We start from the raw sequence: 24,787 nt of genomic DNA, 5'->3' as shown, positions 1-24,787 counted from the left end.
TCCTCTTCTGGCAGCAGTGAACAAGAGGTAGAGAGAGACCAGTCAAATGCAGGCAGACAGTGCTGAACACCTGCTCGCCTTCTACTCTCGTCCTCATTGATTTCAATCTTGCTTTAGTTGGTGAGAAATTGAGTCAAGCACTGCTCATGCCCCATCTCCAGGCTTCTTATCCTCCAGGCTACACACTCTGTTTGGAACTTCACCAAACTCCCTCAGAGACAGCAAAATGCTACCATGGGTCCCCAACCTTTTTTGCATTGCGGACCGGCTGACCCGGGTGGGGGGGGTAGGGTTGTCAACGGACAAGAGTAGCAGTCAAATACGTTGTGTTAACCCCGAGAAAGACTACAATAACCATGAAGCCTTGCGCGGGCACCAGTGCGCATGTGTGTACGTGCCGATTTTTTTTTCCCTACAATTCATTTTTGACGATTCTGTTCGGGGGCGGGGGGGGGGGGTGTTAATCACGACCGGAATACAGTATAGGTGATAAGTGGCTAATACACTCAATTTCCTTTCTAAAAGGGTTTATCTAACGAATTTAATATTAAACACACAGCGCATATTTTCCTTGCATGAATATAGTGATAAGTCAATTATCAGGGGAGGACAGGGAGCTTGAAGTAAGTGTTGAACAAACTTCAGTAGAAGTGGTTGAGGCAGGTTCGATATTATCACTTAAAGAAAAATTGAATAGGTATATGGACAGGAAAGGAATGGAGAGTTATAGGCTGAGTGCAGGTCGGTGGGACTAGGTGAGAATAAGAGTTCGGCACAGACTAGAAGGGCCGAGATCGCCTGTTTCCGTGCTGTAATTGTTATATGATTATATAAGTCACTTATAAGTCAATAGCATCATAACATTTTAAGTAATGTTTGGATATCAAACACACAGCACATATTTTCCCCATATGAACATATAAAATCATTGCAACACACCAATATCGCTGAATCAGTGGGAGCCCTGGGCTGAATACTTGTTCGCTGCAACGAGACAGTCCTATCGAGGGGTGACGGGAGACAGCGATGCTCGAAGGCGGTTCCTTGTCCAGTCTATTCTGCAATTTTGTTTTCGTTGCATTCATTGCAGAAATATGTTGGAAATGGAAGCAACGTTTTCAGTGCTTTCGTGGCTATCTCAGGATATTTAGCCTTGACTTTGATCCAGAATGCCGGCAGAGATGTTATGTCAAACATACTTTTCAGTCTGCCGTCATTTGCAAGCTCGAAGAGTTGATCTCCTTCCCGCGCTGACATGGGTGACGCGCGGGTAATGACCTCGCGTGCGTTCAAGCTCAACAGTGGCCGTGACAGGGAATGAGGAAAGGTGCAGCTGACTCATATCGTTTCCTCGCGGCCCAGTAGCACATGGTTGGGAACCGCTGGCTTAATCAGCCCGAAACATAGCATCGAAATGTAAATCACAGGTTCCAGTAGTAGCAGAGTCATATTTGAAAGAGGAAAAAGTAGTTATAAGAACTGTTTGAAAAACAAATAGCAAAATTGAAATTAAGTAAAAGCAGGAGTCACAATCCAGAAAGATTATTGATTATCCAGAAAGATTATTGGAAACAGTGGAATCCAGGAATTGTGAAAAGTAGAATTAAACAACTAGGAGAAAAAAAGTATAAGTTCAATTTTGAAGCTTGAGAGAAATGTAGCAACATTATTGGTGATTCAACAGTGCCTGTGGTATTTGAGAAAACATTGAATATATTAATAACATTTTAATTTTTTTCACTTTTTATAGCTGATGTGATTTGCTGTGGTAGAATGGAAGAACATGAGACTTTATATTAGTTTTATTGCGATGTTGTATACTTTTTTCATTTAGTTCCTCACTTGATTTTGTGAAACATTTAGTTGGAAAATGTTTTGGGTTAATAAATTGTTCCTTATGATTTCTGCTTTGACAGGCGTATGCTTCAGGATGTGACATAGTCATTCTTGGAAGTGACTTTGAATGTGTTCAAATCATCCCTGGTGCTAAACATGGAAATATCCAAGTGGGCTGTGTGGAATGTTCCCTTCAGCAAGGCCGGGTAAAATATCTTTATATGATTTTTCCCAGTAACTAACTGGTGAGGTTTATATCATAATTTTAAGTTTTATTATTCTGCTTTATCTTGTGTTTGTGTTCTATACTAGATTTCGCACACCTAGGCTCATTTTTAACAGCAGTTATTTACTGTTGATTTTGTTCAAATTAGTTTGCTTTCTGATTTGTGTATATCTGAGAGATATGAATTAGTAAGCATTGAAATCTAGGGGGAGATGTATCTCAGGTTCAGGTAGCTTAACTTGTATTACTTGTCCAAGTCCTGGAGGATATTGGTGAAATTCACCTAAATAAAATTGCAGTTTTTTTGTAAAATGATAATGGGTCAGATTGAGGGTGGTCTACCAGTTAGTCCTAACCCGACCAATTAGACTTGATTCTCTGGGTTATCCAGGCTGTAAGAATTCCAGCCAAGTTGGCTAATTCATGATGCGCAGTCTCAGGGAACTCTGTATGTCTGTGTACCAATTCTTCCATGGTGGGTTTAGCTAGGTCAGAATCAGGCCTGGGTATATGTCATGAATTTGTTCTGTGGCAGAAGTACATTGCAAATGCGTAATAATAAAAACTCTAAATTACAATAAGAAGTATATCGTTTTTTTTTAAAAAAAGGAAATTAAATAAGCATTGCAAAAATAGTAAGGTAGGCTGTTCAGAAATCTGATGGCAGAGGGGAAGAAACTGTTCCTGAAATGTTGAGTATGTGTCTTCAGGCTCCCGTACCTCCTTGGTGGTAGCAATGTGAATCCATCTGAGTTCTGTCAACTTAGAGGCATGTTATATTATAGGTGATTTCCAGGAGGGGAATCGGATTAATCTCATTTCCTTCTCTGCAGCTTTTTTTCTCCACAATGCTTATTAACTCTTCATTGATTCTTTTTGCCATTAAAATTTACATGAAGGTATAATTTACAAGAGCCAACTAACCAACTTGCAAGTCTTTAGGATGTGGGAGGAAAATGGAATATCCGGAGGAAACATATCTTTGCCCCCAGCCTGCTGGGGGTACTTACTAGTTGTTGAGTTGATGTATGCACTTAAACATACAGCAGTTATAAAGTGCTCCTTGTGAGCTAAGTGGTGAGCACCAAAACCTGTCATAAATCTTGGATGCCTTGCCATGTTCTTGTTGCTTGGTGCATGAAATAGTGCTTGATTATATTGAAAGCTTGTTCCAAGACTTGGACATGCTGAGCAGTTTCAATAGAAGCTTATGTTATTGAAATCCAGTGAAGCTGCTGTTTATCCAACCCCCATAGACGTGAGCATGCTGTTTTATACTTATTTTTCAGATAATTCTTTCACCAGCTGGTGTCTTCTGACCAGTTATATAACAGCCTTCAATGTGACAGAAGAATTTTCAGAGAGCATCCTGTGTTTGATTCTTTTTATATCTTAATGATATCCAGTAAAGTGAATCAGCTCTGTAATTTCAAATCAACATAAATGTATAACTATATTGCAAATTAATCTACAGTGTTAATGCATAAATTGGAGTCCATTGTTTTGAAATTAAATCATATTTCCAGGACTTTCTGTGATGTTTCTCAACTATTTAAGTGAAGTAATGTCCAGACATTGAGTAAATAATTCTAATTGTCATTCCTAGATTGCTGCTTCATATGGGAACACTGTTTGCATTTTTGAGCCAATACCATTACGTCATCACAAAAGAAAGCTTGTGAGTATTATCAATCATTCCAACTATTCTTTGAAAATAATGCAATATAGTTTTTAATTTTCTTTGAGGTAGTATCAGGTTTTCTGTCATCTCAAAACGTACAGTTTCTCCCCATGCTACATTAGGGTTCTGTTCCTGACAACTGATCATAGCCCAATTTGCAAATGTGAGTGCCTGACATTATATTTAAATGAAACCTTTGGCCAACTAAGGGCAACACATAGTTAACTCAACCATTGAGATTCCTCTGCAAGATGCAATGATATACCTGAAAACAGAGATCCCATACAGCAGAAGATTTTCCCCTATGGGGAAAATCCATACTTCCATCATTTGATAAGTGAGAAGCATGTTAAGGCCACACCCACAACTCTTTGTCAAAACTGCCAGAAGAGGATATTTCCCAGAAACATTTTGGGGGAGGGGGTTGATAATAGGGAATGCCTTGTTGAATTTATAACATAGAACAGTACAGTGTAGAATAGAGCAGGCTCTTTGGCCGTTATGTCTGTATTAATAATTTAAACTAATCCCATCTGTTTGTATATGGTCTGTCTTCCCTTCCCCTGCCTGTCCATGGGCTTGTCTAAATGCCCCTTAAAGTTTGTTACTGTATCTATTTTCACTACTTCCCTGGCAATGCATTCCCATGCACCTACTACTTTTTAAAAAGCATAATCTAGCCTTTCAAATCTCCCAACACACATCAAAGTTGCTGGTGAACACAGCAGGCCAGGCAGCATCTCTAGGAAGAGGTACAGTCGACGTTTCAGGCCGAGACCCTTCGTCAGGACTAACTGAAGGAAGAGCTAGTAAGAGATTTGAAAGTGGGAGGCGGAGGGGGAGATCCGAAATGATAGGAGAAGACAGGAGGGCCCCAGCCAGTCCTTCCAGGGGAGGCGACACTTCACCTGTGAGTCGGCTGGGGTGATATACTGCGTCCGGTGCTCCCGATGTGGCCTTCTATATATTGGCAAGACCCGACACAGACTGGGAGACCGTTTTGCTGAACACCTACGCTCTGTCCGCCAGAGAAAGCAGGATCTCCCAGTGGCCACACATTTTAATTCCACATCCCATTCCCATTCTGACATGTCTATCCACGGCCTCCTCTACTGTAAAGATGAAGCCATACTCAGGTTGGAGGAACAACACCTTATATTCCATCTGGGTAGCCTCCAACCTGATGGCATGAACATTGACTTCTCTAACTTCCACTAATGCTCCACCTCCCCCTCGTACCCCATCCGTTATTTATTTATATACACACATTCTTTCTCTCACTCTCCCTCTGACTATACCCCTTACCTATCCCCTGAGTTCCCCCCCACTTCCTTCTCCCTGGGCCTCCTGTCCCATGATCCTCTCATATCCCTTTTGCCGATCACCTGGCCAGCTCTTGGCTCCATCCCTCCCCCTCCTGTCTTCTCCTATCATTTTGGATCTCCCCCTCCCCCTCCCACTTTCAAATCTCTTACTAGCTCTTCCTTCAGTTAGTCCTGATGAAGGGTCTCAGCCTGAAACGTCAATTGTACCTCTTCCTAGAGATGCTGCCTGGCCTGCTGCGTTCACCAGCAACTTTGATGTGTGTTGCTTGAATTTCCAGCGTCTGTAGAACTCCTCGTGTTTGCGTTTTCAAATCTACCATAAGCTTTCCTCCTCTCCTCTTAAACCCATGCCCTTTAGTATTTGACCTTATCTAGACAACTTGTAACTTTTTTATATTTCTATCAGATTGCCTTTTACTCTGTGATATTCCGGAGATGACAACGTTTGCCTCATCTTTCCTTATTGCTAATACTCACTCATCCAGGCAACGTCCTGGTGAACCCCTTTTTCTATCCTCCTTTCCTATAATTACAACTGAACACAATGCTCCAAATGTAGCCTAACTAAAGTTTTAATACAGCTGCAACGTGACGTCCAGACTTTTACACTCAATAGCCTGATCAATGCAAATATGCTCTCTGCCGCCTTTACCACCCTATCAACTTTTGTTACCACTTTCAGTGAGCTATGGACTTGCATCCCAAGAACCCTCTATGCATCAATGCTCCTAAGGGCCCTGCCATTTACTGTATGTTTTCCTCTTACAGTTGACCTTTCAAAGTGCAAAACCTCACACTTGTCTCAATATTATTTATTATTATTTGTTTTGATTTGTAATTGACAGTTTGTCTTGTGCATATTGATTATTTGTCCATCTTTGTGTGTAGTTTTTCTTTGCTTCTGTTGTGTTTCTTTTGCCCACAAAAAATGAATCTCAGGATAGTATATGGTGACATGTACATACTTTGATAATAAATTTGCTTTGAACTTTGAGCTTTGTCTGTAACTTTCTATCCTGTTGTATCTTCTGAAAATCCTTCCTCACCATCTACAACTCTGCCAATTTTTATTTTGTCTTCAGGTTTGCTTATTAGTCCTGCTATGTTTTCAACCAAATCATACGTATCATAAAGAACAACCATCGTCCCAGCACTGATCCTGCAGATACCACTGCTCATAGTACCTCTGTCTTCCACGGACATTTCAATTTTGATTCCATCTCCCAAGAATCCTTGGATCACATGTGCCTTAATGTTCAGGGTCAGCCTACCATGAAGGACCTTGATGAATGCTCTACTGAAGTTTGTTCATTCTGAATTAAGATCTACTGCTTTGGTGCTCTTTTTTTTTGTAGATGAGCCTGACTAAGTTTGATGACATATTTCTCAGTGGAATACTGTATTTCACCCTTGCTTCAAAGCATGCAACCTCTATTCAACAGTAATCTTATGGATATCTAGAAAAAGGATGTTTGTACAGGAAAGTAGCAGATCAGCCACAATCTTATTCAATTATCAAATGGTCAACTCCTGCTTCAGTTTTATTTCCTAACAAGTTTGTTATAGTATTAGAGAAAAGAATAAAGAAAACTTTTAAATACTTTTTCTAGTCTACCTATAATGACTGAACTTGAAATGTATTGTTCAGCATCTTTGTTACCTATACTGAAAATACATTCTCCATTGCAAATCTAATAAAAATTAACTCCCAAAATGCACTGAGAGACTAGCTTTCCATTTTGATCTCCAACTATTAAAAGATTTCCTGTGTTGTCCTACCTGACACCACATCCTACCAATTTAAAATTTCTGCCAATTTCTTATAAATAAAGACAAGATAACCATCATGATAATTTGATGTGACAGTTGTACTCTCCGTTCCAGGACTGTATAGTCCTGTACAATAATATCATTGTCAATGTCAGTACAGGTGTGGAATTACAGTGGAGGGTTGGCAGTTTACTGACCAACACTTTATAATCAATATTTATAGTTCAGTCAGTTGGAACGTTCTAAAATCATTTTAAGTTAAACTTTCAGGAAACCAAGCCATTTAGAATGCAGCATGCATTTAATTTACCAAAAGGGTGAATTGATCAAAAACTCCCTAATTTAATGTTGTTTTGAAAAATCCTAACCTCCCACTTTCTTAATACCTTTGTCCATCTTCAAAATTTAATTTAATATCTGATGTTTAATGTATTGTTGAATTGGATATTTTCCTTCATCAGCCAAAGATATGCCCGACTAGGTATCTTGGTGTTCTGAGGCCTTTTGAAAGTGAATATTCTCTGATCTGACATTTATTTTAGTGTGGTGTGCTTTCTAGGTATGGCTTACAAAAAAAAAGGTAGTACTTTTAGTTTATGGCCACCAGGTGGTGATACAGCCTTGCTGTACATTGTACCATTGCCACCTTTTGATAGGTCTCTACTTCATACCGTAGAAACCTGTGGAGAAAGGTACCTAAAGTTATTGGCTTGTCATGCTATACCTGTGCTCTTTGAAATATACCAGATTTGTACTGTGGAAAGTATACTACAGTTAGATGTTTAAATCTTAAACCTATGCTTATTTTAGCAAAGGTCAGATGTGGTTTGTGCAATTCCAATATGGTGAATGATTGAGACTGACCCAAATATGTGACATCACATTGTAAACAGAGTCTAATGTAGAATCTATGCATGACATCAGTGTCTCATAATTGGCACCTGCACTGTTGTTTCCTGATGCCTTGGTTTCAGCTGCAAGCAGATCCCGGCACAGTGGTAACTGCTAAATTGTGCACAGTGCAAATATGTGAATTGGTGGCTATGAATGAATTCTAGTGACAGTATATCATTATTCTGTTCCTACTCTCCCACTGCTATCACCAGTATCCTGGCTTGGCCTGATCTATAGGTGTTGGTACCACAGCCAAGAAAGTGCACTAGAAAGATAAAGAAATTGGAATGTGCCATTTCACCTGCACCAATTTTTTTTCAATGTACCAATGCATAGAAAGCATCCTGTCTAGGTGTATCATGGCTTGGTATGGCAGTCGCTCTCAACCAAAACAGCTAGAAACTGTAGAGAGTTGTGGACACAGCCCACTACATCAGGGAAACGAGTCTCCCCTTGATGGACTCTTAACTATACTCTGCCTTCTTAATGCAGCCAACATAATCAAAGAATGCACCTAACCAGCCCCCCCACCTGTTAGGCAAGTCTTACAAAGCCTAAAAGCACATACCACTGAGGCCAAGAACAGTTTCTCTCTCATTGTTTCAAGACTATTGAGCAGTTCCCTGGCACAATATGATGCACTCCTTATCTCACAACCTGCCTCGTTATGTCCTTGTCCCTTATTGCCTGCCTGTTCTACACTTCCTTGTTACTATAACACTTTTTTTTACATTCTGTTTTCCCTTGTATTACCTCGATGCACTACTACAGTGAAATGATCTGTAATGATGGCATGCAAAACTAAATTTTTCACTGCAACTGTGATAATAAACCATTTTTCCAAAAGAATTGTGGGAAAATACATCACCGATCCTAAACACCTTCTGGGATCATTAGGATTAAGCTGGCATTGACCTACACATCTGCCAATTAACACTATCTTTTCATTGTGTTTGAAGGGTTTCTTATTCTCTAGAGAAGTCCTTCTCTGCATCTCTTGTGCCATGTCCAAGAATCTGGGCACCTGCTTTTTCCCTTAAACGATCTTCCCTTTGAAAGTCAGCTTCAGTTACTCAAAGTTTCCTATCTCCTGCTTGGGCCACAGTTGCCTCCATTTCAAGAATGCAGAACGGGCTCAAGTGTAGCAAATGACAATCCAGCGTAGTGTACTGGAGCAATCAGTTATTCCTAGCAAGCAAGACAAATTATAAATATCAGATATCACAAAATTGGTACAGCTGCAGGTTAATCTTGCATTAGCTTCTGTTGCTTAAACTACTTTAGAAAGATTGATATAATTTTGGGGGAAAAACAGCTAATAGCTTTTCACCTGGAATATTTGTCAACTTTTTGTAGGATTTTGGCAAAGTGATGTATAAAGTTGTTTACCGATCTCCCATTAGTACCTTTTTATTCATGCTGTATTGTGTGATTCTTTATATCAGTATTGGCACTTCTGCCAAGAGCTAAATCAAGATTCAAATTTATTTGTCACATGTACATTGAAAGATACAGTGAAATGTGTCGTTGGTGTTAACAACCAACATACCTTGGGTGCTGCTAGTAAGCCCAGTAGGATCTGATTTTGTTTGTTAGTGTTGGATGCATATTCTGATCATGTGGAACCGTGCATCACTGACCCAGCTTAGTGCTTTAAACAGATCAGAATGATTCGCGTAGCATTACCACTTGTGTCCTCTGTTCTTGATCAATATTTCACATTTTATTTTTGAACCGATCTATAGTGCATTTTAGATTGTTGTATTAACAGCAATTTAATTAACGATCATTGGCAAATTTGTAAGTATTCAGGTTGAAATGGGTTGTCAATAACTGCAGGTGGATGTTGTTTTAATCATCAACCTGACCCAACCTGTACTATTGCTAAAGTTGCCAGCCTTCTTAATAAATGCCTGAAACTGGTTTATGAAAATAGATGGCAATGCAGGAAAATGCCGCCAGGTTTGTGGTTCCCATATGTGTATTCTGTATGTGAATACAGATATCCCCAACCTGCTGCCACTCTTTGATAGCTTTTCCCTGACTTAACTCTGAAGGTAGACAAACTCCTGGAATCCAGCAGCAGAGAATAAAGTTGTCACAATGCCCTAAGAACTACAAATCCATTCATTTAAACGAAGAATAGTTGTGAGGGTCATTGGTAAGTATCAAGTAGTTTATATTGTTTGGTAAGGCAGCAGTATAAGGTCTTTTATCTCATGGCTCTAAGGATCTAGGTTCAATCCTGACCTCTGGTGCTATCTCTGGAGTTTGCATGTTGTTCTTATGACTGCATGGGTTTCCTTTGAATGTTCTAATTGCTCTCCACATTCTGAAGACATGCAGTTTCACAGGTTAATTGTTGACTAAATTGCACCTAGTGTGTAGGTGAGTTGTATCTTTGTCGTGATAGTAAGAGTGTAAATGAATACTTGATGTTCAGCATGGACTTGGTGGACCAGGGAGTCTGTTAAGTGCTGTATGACTCTGACTTATTAAAACTTACTAGTTTTAATATTTCTAGATGGTGTTTTAAAATTTTTAATGTTTAATGATCAAATATTTTTTATTTCTGCATGTCAAAGACTTTTATATTTAAAAAAAAATCATTTTTTCATTGTGTGTGATTGTCCTGGCTTACTTAACTGGCTACCATCGCTTATTTGCCAAATATTTTATGCCTACTGACCCACTGTAACAGTATTAATAAAGCACATACTATAAAATATCATTCAGTGTGCTAAAATATTCTATTCTGTTTTAAAACATTATCCAAAACTACAGGTCCTAAACTATCAATGGCAGAAAATGGGGCAGTTTTTCCTTCAGTCCATGGCATACAACTTGGCTTGGGATCCGCAAGGTAACCTTATCTGTATGGTGTAACTAAGTGTTCATAATGATGTACTGTAATTTTTATTATTGATTTGAAAACAATCTTGTCTATTTTTAACTCAACACGAAAATCTTTAAAAATATTTTCATGTTAAGTTCAATGATTTATTAAAATACCATTAAACTTATGACTTATAAATCCTTCAGTTTTAGTAATAAGTATTTTTCATATAATAATGGAAAACCAGAAATATCTTTTTGTGCTTTGTGTGCATAAACAGTACATTATAAACAAATGCAACTGCACACATGATGAAGCCAGAACACATTGTTTTTTTTGTAATGGAGAGTATATTTGGTTTGTAGATCTTAGTCTCAAATTGAAGGCACAGTAAAACTCAGATAAACAATCCCTCAGTACTTTGCCAGACTAATAGATGTTCTGTACTATTGGATGTTATTCCTTTAATGCCTAAATACCTTTTAACTGTACAATAGTTAATCATTTTTAAATGAAATCTGTGAATTTCAAGTGGATGGGAAGCTGTGCCTTGTTGAGTGTAAAGGGAGTGGGAAATAGAACTTGGTGAAATTTGACTTGTCAAAACAAGCTGAAGCGTGCATGTTCTTTGGATCTTGGCTCTGGCTGCAAGTCTACTCACGTTCCCAATTCCAGGTCCATCCGTACCACCGTTCCACATATTGGAACCGTGGCTCCAGGTGCAATCAATCTTTGCTCACATTATGTACTGATGAGTGAACCAGATACTGAGCTATTGGAATTTGCAAAACAGTTGGATACTGGATTATTGGCATTATGCTATTTTTAGACTTGCCTATCTGTAAATTTTTTTGTTTTTCTAAACAGAGTACACATCTACATCCAGAAAACTTGTATATAAATGGCATAGCTTTTGTCTTGAATATGAATGATTGTTTAAGTGCCATGCTCATTTTTTTTACGATTAACTGGAAATTTATCATCATAGCACCAATTAGAAACATCTTCTTGTCATGCTTTTACTTTCTTTTGAAGTCAAGTTTAAAGAATTCTAAGGTATTAAAGCATTTGATTCACCTGGTTTTACTAGGCAGGTGTGCAGTGTTCCAGATATCAAACTGAGTTTGCCCACAGGGTTGTCATGAATCTAAGACTCCATTCTAAACTTTAACTCCAAAATAAATTCTGCTTAATTCTACTCAACAATATTGTGACCAATCCACTTATCATTTTAAATAATGTTAAATTAAATTTTATTCCTTTGTGTAGGTAATCAATTATTGACAGCTACAGATCATTTACAGTTATGGACCCATCCCTCTGATGACATTCTCGAGGAAGAAAGTAGTCTTGCTGAGGAGTGCAAGTTGCAACCAGATTTAAATGACTGGAAATGCAACTGGCAGTGCAAGTAAGTGTGGAACTAACCTGCAAACTTTTTTGTTGGATTCTTCATTTGCTGCCTTCCAGCACAGTTATGAATGGCACCAAACCTGGCAGTCACCCTTTAGTTTTCAGTGTTTTCTTTTGATTGTGGTATGAAGACTCTCTTCTCAGTTCTTGACTAAAGAATTCTATTTCATGAAGTTTATATTATAAACTTGGAGATCACCAGGTCAAGGTTATTACTAGTTTCAAAAACCAGTTGCTGTTGCTGTTGCCATCCAGAATTTTGGCACTCCTTTAATTGAGGCTTTTGAATACAATGTAAATAAAAGAGAGTGAAAACTGGAAATTGAATCCTGGCTTTTGTTGCATTCACAGTCTACTTCCACAAGTTTTGTGCCCATTTTGAAGAGGTCAGTCTTGGTAGTGGCTTAAAGGGAAGTGCAAGAAACCATGAGAGTGAAACTAAAACAGAAAATGTTGGGAAAACACACAAAATGCTGGAGGAACATAGCAAGTCAGACAGTATTTATGAAGGAAAATATACAGTTGATAATTCAGAGCAAGCCCCTTCATCAGGATAGGCTTGAGTCTAAACGCTGCAAACACTCAGCTGTCTAGCAGCACCTAGTGTTAATATGCCTGGTTGAAGACCCTTCAGAACTATTAACATCTGCAGTTTTTAAAAAAATAAATAATTTTTAAATTAACTAGCCCTCTGGGTGGACAGAATGTATGATTTTCAAAAAAAAAACTGCTTGCATGGTTTCAGATGGTTCTAAAAAAATTCTCCTGGAAGAGGATGGCATATATTTATCTAGAATAAAATGTCTAGACAGATTATTGTATTTATCATGTGAGTTGATTTTTTTCCCACCCCAGCACTTCCTTAAAGAATACAGGATTTTATATAATACCTTTTTAGAATCTCTAGAAGTCTTGAAGTTTTACAGTCAATAAAATACTTTTGAAATGTAATCACTTCGGCAGTATAGAAACAGTAATAGGAAATTTGGACATGGTAAGGACCCATAAGTCATGACAATTATTAATCATCTGCTTTAGCTGTGTTTAAAAACACAAACAGGAGGAAATCTGCAGATGCTGGAAATTCAAGCCGCACACTCAAAATGCTGGTGGAATGCAGCAGGCCAGACAGCATCCATAGGAAGAAGTACAGTCGACATTTCAGGCTGTCCTGACGAAGGGTCTCGGCCCAAAACATCGACTGTGCTTCTTCCTATGGATGCTGTCTGGCCTGCTGCTTTCCACCAGCATTTTGTGTGTGTTGCTTTAGCTGTGTGTTTTTTTTCTGCTGGTAAATATTGGCTAAGGCACTGGGTAAACAATTGTAGTTTTTAAAATAATGTCATCTGATCTTCTGTACACCACCTTGTCATCAATAATTTGAACCCGATTAATATGATGCACAATAGTTGTAGTTTAGTTTATGCTAATCAAATAAAGATTTTTGTAATACTTATGTAAATACTTTCAGTTGGCAAGATTACTACAATCAACTGGTGTATTTCAGACTAACATTTAATATTTAATATTGCTACTGTTAATGTCACACACTTAATTTAGTAAAGTTGACTGTGTCATTCCTGGGCAAGACAAAGAAAAGTCACAATTAGGTAAATACTTTATTGATCCCAAAGGAAATTACACTGTCACAGTAACATTGCAAGTGCACAGATAGACAAATAAACAAATATTAGAAGAGAAGTAAGAAAGAATTCTTTAAAAAAATGTTGCCTCAAACAGTCTAACAGGAGGAGGTCATCACTTCCCCAGCTGACTCATTATAGAACCAAATGGCCAAGGGTAAGAATGACATCATGTAGCACTCTTTGGAGCTGCGCAGTTGTCTTAATCTATTACTAAAAATGCTCCTCTGTTCAGTCAAAGTGGCATGCAGAGGGTGAGAAACATTGTCCAGAATGGCCAGGATTTTCCATAGGGTTCTTTGCTCTACCACAGCCTCCAGTGTGTCCATTTTGACTCCTATAACAGAGCCAGCCTTTCTAATCAGTTTATTGAGCCTGTTGGCATTAGCCCAGCACACCACCGCATAGAAAATTGTACTGGCAACAACAGACTGGTGGAACATGTGAAGGAGAGGCCTGTATACTCCAAAGAACCTCAGTCTCCTCAGAAAGTGGAGGCAACTCTGGTCCTTCTTGTGCACAGCTTCTGTATTGGACTAGAACATGTGGATAGTGAATATTTAAATTGTCATTATGGGAGATTATTGTCATTTAGAAGCTATCTGCAACTGCAGGGTTTATTTATTGTAGATCTGTATTTCCTTTAGGAGAATAATTTGCAAATGTACCTCTTTTAAGTTTGATGGATAACAAGTAAAAGTAAAAAGTCATGAAGGTTCATTCAATATTTTTAATGTGGTGTAAAAAAAAAGTCTTATCAGTATAGCAATGAATAAATTAAAAAATGTGCTTTTTTATTATACTTTAATGATCTGGTGGCTAATAACATAGTTTTGAAGTGTTTTTAAGTGTTGTACTATTGGAAGCAAAAGTAGTCAAATTGGTTACAGCAACTTCCCAATAATAGATATGAGATAATGATCTAGTGATAAGTATTAGCTTAGATACTTTGTTTGTGAACAGTGCAATTGGTTATCTTTTTGTATTTACCTTGGATGACATTTAGGACCTTAGTAAAAATTCTCATGTACAAGGTGGTAATTCTTGACAGCACAGCATTGCCTTAGTTCTAACATGTCAATCTAAATTATAAGCAACACACATAAAAATTGCTGGTGAACTCAGCAGGCCAGGCAGTCCTGACGAAGGGTCTCGGCCCGATACGTCGACGGTACCTCTTCCTATAGATGCTGCCTGGCTTGCTGCGTTCATCAGCAACTTTTATGTGTGTTGTTGAAATTCCAGCGTCTGCAGATTTCTTTGTGTTTGCCAATCTAAATTATATGCTTAATGCTTCAGAATGGTCCGTGAATCTGCAATGTACTGACTGGGAGCTGAACTTGCCACCATTATGTCAAGGCTGGCAACTTTTGAAAACATTAATTCAATTAAACAAAGATTTTAAAAAGAATAGCCTTCACCACTATCTGTCGCAGTTGACTGGTACTTACTGCCTGTAATGCCACTGGTGTTTAGGGCAGCAATGAAGGTCCTCCAGGGTTTCCTTCATCATCTCAGAAGCTTTCTTTTGGTTTTACTTCTGTCAGTCATGCAAGTCCCGGGTGGAGACTCAGGAATACCATTGCACTCAGATGTAGGAAGATCTGCATCTTCATCATCTTCATTGCTGTTTCTGTAACTATTTTGTTTCAGCACTCAAGGTTGTTAGTTCTGAGCTGACCCCTCCTCCTCCCCCCTCCCCCCCGAACAGGGAGGATTGGTGGACCACTCTTAGTCTGACCTCTACCCTTTGACCTGTTTGACATGGGTGACCCTACCAAAAGCCAAAACGTAAGGCCCTAACTCCGGCTAACGTAGCTGTCTGGATCATTTAGGCACACAGACATCCAAACTGCGACAAGCTTGTGGCCCTCTTGGAGGATTGCTGACTACTGGGCCAGGCATAAAATAGCAAAATATATTTTTTTAAAAGCTGAAGTCAATTAAACTGGCTATCTGTTTGAAAGTCCAAAATTAAAGTATTTACTCTGCTACCTAGGACTGCTATTCCAATATATCTGATGAAGTGGTCACCTGATGGAGAATACTTTGCAACAGCGGGAAAGGTAATGTTCCTTACTTATTGATTCCCATTGGTTTTGTGTTCTAGTACATAAATACTGAAGCAAAATTAAATGGCAAAAGTAAGCTCTACTTTGTGGAAGGAATGTTTTGTTTTTGCAAATTTTATAACGTGTGAATACATTCTGTTTTTCCATGCAGGATGACTCCCTTCTCAAAGTATGGTATCTGACCCATGGCTGGAAATCTGCATTTCTAGGTGGAGAAATTCTTGGGGAAAGAAGTACTTCTACAGCTGTAGACTTTTCCTTTGTATATCTGGCACATCCTCGTGCAGTAACAGGATTTTCATGGCGGAAGACTAGTAAATATATGCCAAGGTTAGATTCATTAGTGTAAATGGTTTTATATTACCGTTTCAACAAGTTGATCATTCCAAAATTTGAAGTACAATTAGCCATTTAATGGAATGGCTGTTATTAGGTGTTATTTTTAAAGAAAATAGGAAGGTAATGGAGATTTTACATTTAAAACAGAAGCTATTTTCTGAGTTTGGGTTAAGATATGTATATTAAGTTTGTTGAATTAGCATTCTTATTTGGAACAGTGATTGAGGGCTTTGGAATTGCCCTCAGTGTCTTGAGTTTATTCTAGGGGAGCTCAGTGATGGGGTTGAATCCTAATTAATGGGGGCTTTCTCTGGTTGTCGGTTCTATTATGAGGCATGTAAATAATATACCCTTGCTGAGTATAATTATGGCCTCAGTTCTGGACATGTTGGTCTGAAACAAAACATTGTTGTTTATATGTTATCCATGTGATACATTTGGAGAATCTGCAGAGAGGATGCATGCGCCTGCTGTAGGTAGTTCTCGTCTCAGAACCATGTAGGAAAGCAAGGGTCACTGCCGCCTGGAAGACTATGACCCCTGTGCCTCGATTTGATCTTCAAATTCCTTTCTCTCATTAACATCTGCTTTCACTGAAATGTGGCTCCTGAGATATGGGAAGTGGTTTGCATTTTTGCAGGGTATTGCTGTGACCCTTTATTGTTGGAGGGCAGAGTGATGCTGAAGAGAGTAGTGATGGTGGGGAAAGTGCTGAAAGGAGGACCTATAGTTTTGCATTTTCTGTATGTAAGACCCATATTATCTATGCTTAAGTGAACAAATTGAAGACTGTTTGGAGCTCCATCTCCAGGTTTGCACAAGCCAGCACTAAGCTCTGGAAGCGCTTACTCAGTTCTGAACTTGTCTTGGCAGGAGATTACCAGGTGGACAGGGGATTAAATTTAAGGATGCTGCTAGAATAACTGTAGCATTTCCACTGATTCCTGGGAATTGGTGGCCCAAGGCCGCTTAGAAAGGGAAAACCACTATTTGGGCTGTTATTGACAACAGTTGTCACATATCAGAAATACAAAGAAGCTCTGTTTAAGCAGTAGAAGCAGCATACCAGAACAAAATATATCCACTTCCCTGACCTGTTAGGCAGCACCTGGAACAGTTTCCTCAATGGGCTTATTACCCTCCTCAAATCCCACAAATCCAGTGATGAAATAATTCATCCTTCATCACGAGAGCTTCAGAAGGAGAAGAGTACTTGTTCATGACTGCCCACCTGGTTTAATTACTTATTATTGTGAAGACTTGCATTGTATCAACAGATATTTGGTTCAGTTATTAGTGGGAGACTGTTATGTGGAATTGTATCTCAAGAGTTAATATTGCAGATGATAGGAATGGAACTGACTTTCATATAAAGGTATTTAAAATTACAAAAACTTTTCACTGTTAATCAGTTTAGTTTTGCTTTTGGTATGGAAATAAGAAAATTACCATTGGAATTTCACAGCATTCTAGGAAATTGACCAGGTGTTTTCTGACATGAGTTACCTTTGCATATTTGAGAGGATTTGATGATTGTGTTGCACCATTTCCTCTGTAGTGTTACTTTTGGAGGACTGCACATAAGGAGGATGGGTGGAAATTAGATCAAGTTCTGCTAGAAATTACCTTTGGGCACTACTATAACAACTGAGTATTCACCATACTATTGTCATTTCAGAATGATATGCACTAAGGTTATCTTTTTATTCTTCTCCCTTTGTTACCTTCACATCACCATCCAAAATGTCACTTATGACCTTCCCACCCTCTTCCACCTTTCTCCCACACTCTGATTTCAACTACGGGCTCTGACTGTTCAAGAATTCCCCTCCAGCAAAAATTAGCCTTGGTGCCAACTGACAGATTTGCAAACAAGAGAATGTGTAATGCTCAATCAGAGGCATGCAAGACTGAAATATACAGCAGATGACCAACAAGTTTGCCATCTGACAGTCCTATAAAAAGTATTTATCTCCCCTGGAAGTTTTCATGTTTTTTTTTATTTTACAGATTGAATCACAGTGGATATAATTTGGCTTTTTTGACACTGATCAAAATACTCTTTCGTGTCAAAGTGAAAACAAATTTCCACAAATTGGTCCAAATGTATTACAATTATTAAACACAATAATTGATTGCATAATTACTCACCCCCTTCAAGTCAGTATTTAGTCAGTGCACCTCTGACAGCAACTACAGCCTTGGGTCTGTGTGGATAGAACTCTGTCAGCTTTAGACACCTGGATACTGCAATTTTTCCCCATTCTTCTTTACAAAACTGCTCAAGCTCTGCCAGATTGCATAGGGTTTGTAAGTAAACAGCCCTTTTCAAGTCCAGTCACAAATTCTCACTTGGATTGAGGTCTGGACTCTGACTTGCCCACTCCAGGACATTAACTTTGTTGTTTTTAAGCCACTTCTGTGTATCTTTGGCTTTATGGTTGGGGTCATTGTCTTGCTGGAAAACAAATCTTCTCTCAAGTCGCAGTTCTCTTGCAGACTGCATCAAGATTTCCTCTAGGATTTCCTTGTGTTGTGCTGCATTCACTTTGAGCTCTACCTTAAAGCCTTCCAGGGCTTGCTGCAGTGAAGCATCCCCACAGCATGATGCAGCCACCACGATGCTTCATGGTAGGAATGGTGTGTTTTTGATGATGTGCAGAGTTTGGCTTGCGCCAAGTATAGTGTTTAGTCTGATGGCCAAAAAGCTCAATTTTGGTTTCATCAGACCATAGAACCACCTTCCAGCTGGCATCAGAGTCTCTTGCCTGCCTTCTGGCAAACTCCAGCCGGGATTTCATGTGAGTTTTTTTTTCAACAGTAGCTTTCCCTTTGCCACTCTCCCATAAAGCTGCGACTGGTGAAGTACCTGGACAGCAATTGTATGCACAGTCTCACCCATCTCAGCCACTGAAGTTTGTAACTCCTCCAGAGTTGTTATAGGTCTCTTGAAGGCCTCCCTCACTAGTCCCTTTTTCCCAGTTTTTGAGGACTGTCTGCTGTAGGCAGATTTTCAGCTGTGCAATATCCTTTCCATTTCTTGATGATTGACTTAACTGTACTCCAAGTCACAGAGCATCCTTTGGAAATTTTCTTGTATCCATCTTCTTTTCAATAATTTTTCGTGTAGTTGCTTGGAGTGTTCTTTTGTCTTCATGGTGTAGTCTTTGCCAGGATACTGACTCACCAGCAGTTGGACCTTCCAAATACAAGTGTATTTTTTATTACGATCAATTGATACACCTTGACTCCACACCAGTCTCCGAAAACAGATGTCTACTTAACTAATTATGTGACTTCTAAAGCCAATGGGCTGTACCAGTGATAATTTGGTGTGTCCGATTAAAGGGAGTGAATGCCTATGCAATCAATTATTTTGAAATGTTTATATTTGTAATTCATTTAGATCACTTTACAGAGATTTGTTTTCACTTTGACACAAAAGTCTTTTTATGCTGATCAGTGTCAAAAAAGCCCAATTAAATCCACTAATTCAATATTGTAAAATAATAAAACATGAAAACTTCTAAAGGGGGGTAAATAGTTCTTATAGGCACTGTGTGTTTGTGTAATAAATCTATAGAATAATGTCCATAACAGCATCAGTGAAAGATTTAGGAGGACCAAAATTTCATATTGCAAAGAATAAAAGCATAAATGAATAGGACAGCAAAGATTACAGTGAGAAAAATGTCTCTTATCATTGAATCTTGCTTGGAAATTACATTACAATACTCATGAATGTTAAAGTATTTCACACCTGGTTTCATGCTTGGGAAAGGTCATTGGATATTGAAGTGGTGAAACATTATCTTAAATGGGGGGGGGTGGAATATGACGTGTGAAGCTTTATGCTTTTGTTCTTTGGGAATTCATCCATATAAGAGATGCAATTGATCTCTAGATAGAACTTCATTTAAAAATATTTACAAATAACATTCTGCATCCACTATAATTCATCACACTGTGTTGCAAAGTTGTTTTTTTGGATTAAATTTGATGTTCAAAACTACTGATCTTAAGTCCCACCAAATTCTGATTTTGAGCTTGTCATGAAATTCAGCAGTGAATTGAAAATTTGTTGTAATTCACCAAAAAAAGCTGGAAGCTTGCCTGCTAAAACCACTCCAGGTTAGACATGACAAAGAAAAGTATCTGTTTATTTCACTGAAAAGTTTTATGGTGTTTTTTTTAGATTTTCAGTTTCAGGATCTAACAAGATCTGGCCTTTTAATCTGTTGTTGAAAAATGCTTTTAAGCAGAGGAGTACTTTCTACTTTGTATTTGGAGTGCATATGATTTCATGATGTTCTCACTGCAGGAGCTCTGTGTGCAATGTGCTTCTGACTTCATGTCAGGATGGTATCTGCCGGCTGTGGGCTGAAACATTATTGCCAGAAGACAATCTTTTTGGAGGACAAATGGCAGAGACTCCCATCAGTACATCAACCACCAATCTGTCTCATAGTGGAAGTCAGAAAGACAAAATCCAGCATGCTCTGGAGGTAATTATTTCTAAATCTTCAGGAAGAGAGTTCAGAGTAAAATCCAAAAATATTGATGTGGATAATTTAATTTGCATCAACTATATACTTAGTTTGTTTATTCCAGGTTGGTTTCATGTTGCTTCACAGACCAGATGACTAATAGAAATGATTTTAAAGAAATCTAAAATTTTGATGTATAGGAATATGAATCTAGCATGGTGTACTTTTAAGAATCAAGGCAAAACTGAAGTCCCATGCCATCAGTATGTGCCAAGCTTACTCATTCTTTTGATACCTTGTTGGCATCAACAAAATATAGTTTTGTGTGTATGTACGTACAAATGTTTCTTTTGTTTTTATTAGTGCATCTCAATTTAAATTAGATATTAATCCAAATGTTGAACTGCAACCTTCCTCTGTAACTCCTATTTACACATAAAACTTGCTTCACTTTCAAAAGTACTATGCCTTCAGAAAATGTGTATTAATTTGAAAATATGGAATGAAATATTGAAGCCTGAGTTGTATGTTGTTAACAAATCATGTAGAGATATTGAAATTCCAAAATAAATATTTTGTAGATACCATGATATCTTGAAAATGAGTGAATTGCACATATTGATGGCATGTGATTTCAATAAGTTTGTTTTTCTTCTTAAGAAGTATATTACATTCAATATTGCTTATTGTTATTCTTCAGTTTTATTTAGCGTGTCGCACCAGACAGTCAGCCATTCTTGTCTGGTGCATGGTGTCAGGATTGGTCTCCTTTCGGATTAACCGGGTCACGATATGAATGTTTTTGACTTGACCCTTTTTTAATGAGGCCGAGTGGCTAGCTCGACGCATAACCCGGCATGGATAGAAAGTGTGCTCGGGGGGTGGCCCGACTTGGATTTGAACTCTGGAACCTTCGCTCCGGAGTCGGGTGCTGATGCCATTGTGCCCCCAGCTGGCGCAGAAGTATAAAAGAGAATGAAATCACGGTTACTCTGGACCCAGTGCAGCATAGAATATCATAATAAGCACAAAAAAACAAAAAGAAAACAATAAACATCAAAGCAATCCTATAAAACACACTGTGAAAGTAACTTGAAGTGTGGCTATGTGTACATAAGTTTAACTGATGTACTGTACATAGACTGATTGTATGTACAGTACATAAAGTGAAGCCAAATGCAGGAGAATCTGTGCATAAAGTGACTCTGTCGGGAAATGATAGTGACAAAGTGATTTGGTAAGAGGAACTCTTCTAGGTAACATCAGGGTATATGAAAACACAGAACTGTTACTGTATCAGTGGAGGTTTGAGGCATGGAGCATAAGCATAAAGTGGCAATGCATGGAGTGTCAAGAGTGCTGAGGGGCTGTGGAGTGGAGTGGTTGATGTGTATGTAAAGGTGGTGGGGTGGGCTAGTGGTTGGAGGTGTTGGATCACACTGACAGCTTGGGGGAAGTAACTGTTTTGAGTCTAGTGGTCCTGGCATGGACGCTAAGTAGCCTCTTCCCTGATGGGAGTGGGACAAATAGTACATAAGCAGGGTGGGTCAGATCCTTCATGATATTGCTGGTCTTTTTCTGCCCTTCTGTCCAACATAGTGCAGTTTCCATACTACACAGTGATGCAGCATGTTAGGATGCTGTCAACTAACTGTGCATGTTTACATGGAAATTCCATCTTTATGTACAAGAGGAAGTCTGCAGATGCTGGAAAGTCAAGCAACACACTCAAAATTCTGGAGGAACTGAGTGGGCCAGGCTGCATCTATGTACTTTTTTCCATAGATGCTGCCTGGCCCGCTGAGTTCCTCCAGCATTTTGTGTGTGTTGCTTCCATCTTAACATGCAAGTTTCATTTACACAGTATTACAGATGTGCCAGTTTCAGCATCAGAACCAGCAAGTGTACTTATTTAATATATTGAAAGCTTGCATTTTCATAGGATAATAGCCGAATACTATTTTCTTGGAATTTCCTGATCTTTCGTATGATTGGATACATTTATGGCTAGATGTAAATGAAGTGCTATTATGATATTTCATGTAGCTGAAACCCTATTTGGGAAGAGGTTCACAGAGGGTATAGTGCTGAAGCACAAAATACCGAATCTTCAAATTAGACAGGGACCATTTACTGGAATTGAGTGAGGTAAGAGCTAAGAATGTTGTTGACTTTTTTTTGTGAGCAGTCTTGTCCCTACATCTGATATGCAACTGAAGACCAAATCTAGGTTTCAGTTTATTCAGTGAGGTATTCAAAGAATCAAAGCTGCTCCGTCAGTGACCTTGTCAGTCTTGCTGCTCTGTGCTTCTGGAGTGCTTTAGGTTTTGGCAGATTTAGGATCATAATCAGATTCTGAGAATTATAATCAGAGTGTTGTGGATAGTGACACTGCTGAACTGCTGGAATTTTAATTTATGTATATTTTTTGCACAGCATGGCTCGCAGTTTTATCCATTAGGTTGGAGTTTGAGTTCTTAATCCAGACTAAAAATCCAGGGAACTGAGATTCCAGTGACCCAGAGAAGAGGCCAGCTTTATGGTTTATCTTGAATATATTACTTAAATAGGTTGAGTCAGGTTAGTGATGTATTTGCCTAAAATATTCAGTAATTTTATGGATATTTCATTTGTATCATTTTGTATTCTATTTGGTCTATGCTTCAGACGGCCACAGTTTGAATTTTTTTAAAGAAAATACAAACGAGGCATGGATTTTGGATCTCAGCATTCTGCCTTTCTGAACATAGCTGATTCCATTTAGCATTATTAAATTACAAAATAGTTGTTGTGATATTTTCTGACAAAATTATGGTTACACTGGGATATTTAACCTAGAGATTTCCAATGCTTACACTTAAGGTTTAAATGATATTGATTGTGAATTGGATGGAATTATTCTATTTTGCACTACATCAACTTACAAGTAGGCAATATTGGAACATCCTGTGCTTTTTGAACAGCAAGGTTCATCATTCCCACTGTGATTATACTTTATTTATGATTGCCCTATAATGTGGTTTTTTTTAGGGCTACTTACAACTTTTGCAGACTGCTGCTCAAATTGATTTTAAAAAATCTTGATATCAAACTTTTATCTGATGACTTGTGCAGTAAACCTTATCTTCAAGACAACTCTCTCCCCTTACACAGCTTTTGACAACATGATTGTAGAGGTGAGGCTCTGCCGGTGTCAAAAGCATGCAAGTAGACCTCATGGAGGAGTCATCAATGTCTAAGTCCCGAGACTTTGCACAATAGGAAATTTCAAACTAGCATGTTCCTGCTATATTTCTCCTTGCAGAGTTGCATGTGCAGGTTAAGTCCACCAAAGCAACTATCATACAGATTTTTGACCTCCTGTGTGAAGACTTTTGGACTCTGCTCTCTGGACTGCTCTTCCTATAGCATCCCAAAATTGCTCACAATGATCCCAATGCAACTTCGCCAATGGCTTATAAAATCTCAGCAATACATCCTTGCTTTTATGTTCTAGTCCTCTCAAAATGAATGCTAGCATTGCATTTGCCCCCTTTGCTACTGACTTGATCTGCAAGTTAACCATAAGAGAATCCACCACACTATCTGTCTCACTACCCACTTTAGTATTGTCTGCAACCTCAGCCACACTGTCATCAGTTCCTATATTATTAAAGTATAAAGTGAAAAGTTGTGGTCTCAATATTGATCCCTTTGTCAACAGACATTAACACAAAGTTTCATATTAAAACTCACCTTAAGCAAACATTGGTATAACTAGCAAAACCAGACTTTTAGACTTGTTTGATTGCAAGCATATTCTGCAAAGTTTAAACGTTCTCTCAGCCCTAAAACTTAAGTCCTTTCTATAAATTCTCAGTCACAATGCCAAGGACTTGCACTGAGATGCAAAATAAACTGTGCTGTAATATTGGCAAATACTATTTAAATCTTTGAGAACATACAATCACTACCTTCTGTTGGAATGCACTGAGTAGATATATATCCTTTAACTTCACCTCCTATATCACCAATTATTTAAATTTGTTGCAGTAACAGGTATTTTAAGGCAAGAATATCAGATTCAAAATCTGTGCTACCGATAATTGGGAGTCATGACGCTCTACTGTGAAATGGCTGTGGGAGAGCATTCAGCATTGTATTATTAACTTTGTCAAACAATGTGATATGGCGTAGATAAAATGAGTTAAAAGTATCGCTCACAGAATTGAGTAAGAATGCGATTAGGACCATGGAATCTGATAGCATTCTTGCTGGTTCCCTCA

At 38.5% G+C, this 24,787-nt stretch overlaps 1 protein-coding gene across 2 annotated transcripts in view; it reads left to right on the top strand.

The window, feature by feature from the left end:
* Nucleotides 1–24,787, top strand: part of dmxl2 (Dmx-like 2) — a 154,401-nt gene that overhangs the window by 30,105 nt on the left and 99,509 nt on the right. For both annotated transcript variants that reach the window (XM_063065995.1, XM_063065994.1), the window contains exons 2-8: nt 1,917–2,042; nt 3,669–3,740; nt 10,517–10,595; nt 11,838–11,979; nt 15,624–15,690; nt 15,848–16,026; nt 20,357–20,540. In XM_063065995.1, coding sequence (XP_062922065.1) covers nt 1,917–2,042; nt 3,669–3,740; nt 10,517–10,595; nt 11,838–11,979; nt 15,624–15,690; nt 15,848–16,026; nt 20,357–20,540 — 849 coding nt within the window. The remainder of the gene's footprint in view (nt 1–1,916; nt 2,043–3,668; nt 3,741–10,516; nt 10,596–11,837; nt 11,980–15,623; nt 15,691–15,847; nt 16,027–20,356; nt 20,541–24,787) is intronic.

The sequence above is a fragment of the Mobula hypostoma genome, chromosome 13 (assembly GCF_963921235.1).
Source record: "Mobula hypostoma chromosome 13, sMobHyp1.1, whole genome shotgun sequence".
NCBI classification, from domain to species: Eukaryota; Metazoa; Chordata; class Chondrichthyes; order Myliobatiformes; family Myliobatidae; genus Mobula; species Mobula hypostoma.
The sequence above is the reverse complement of the archived record's forward strand: the minus strand, read 5'-3'. Positions and strand labels throughout refer to the sequence as shown.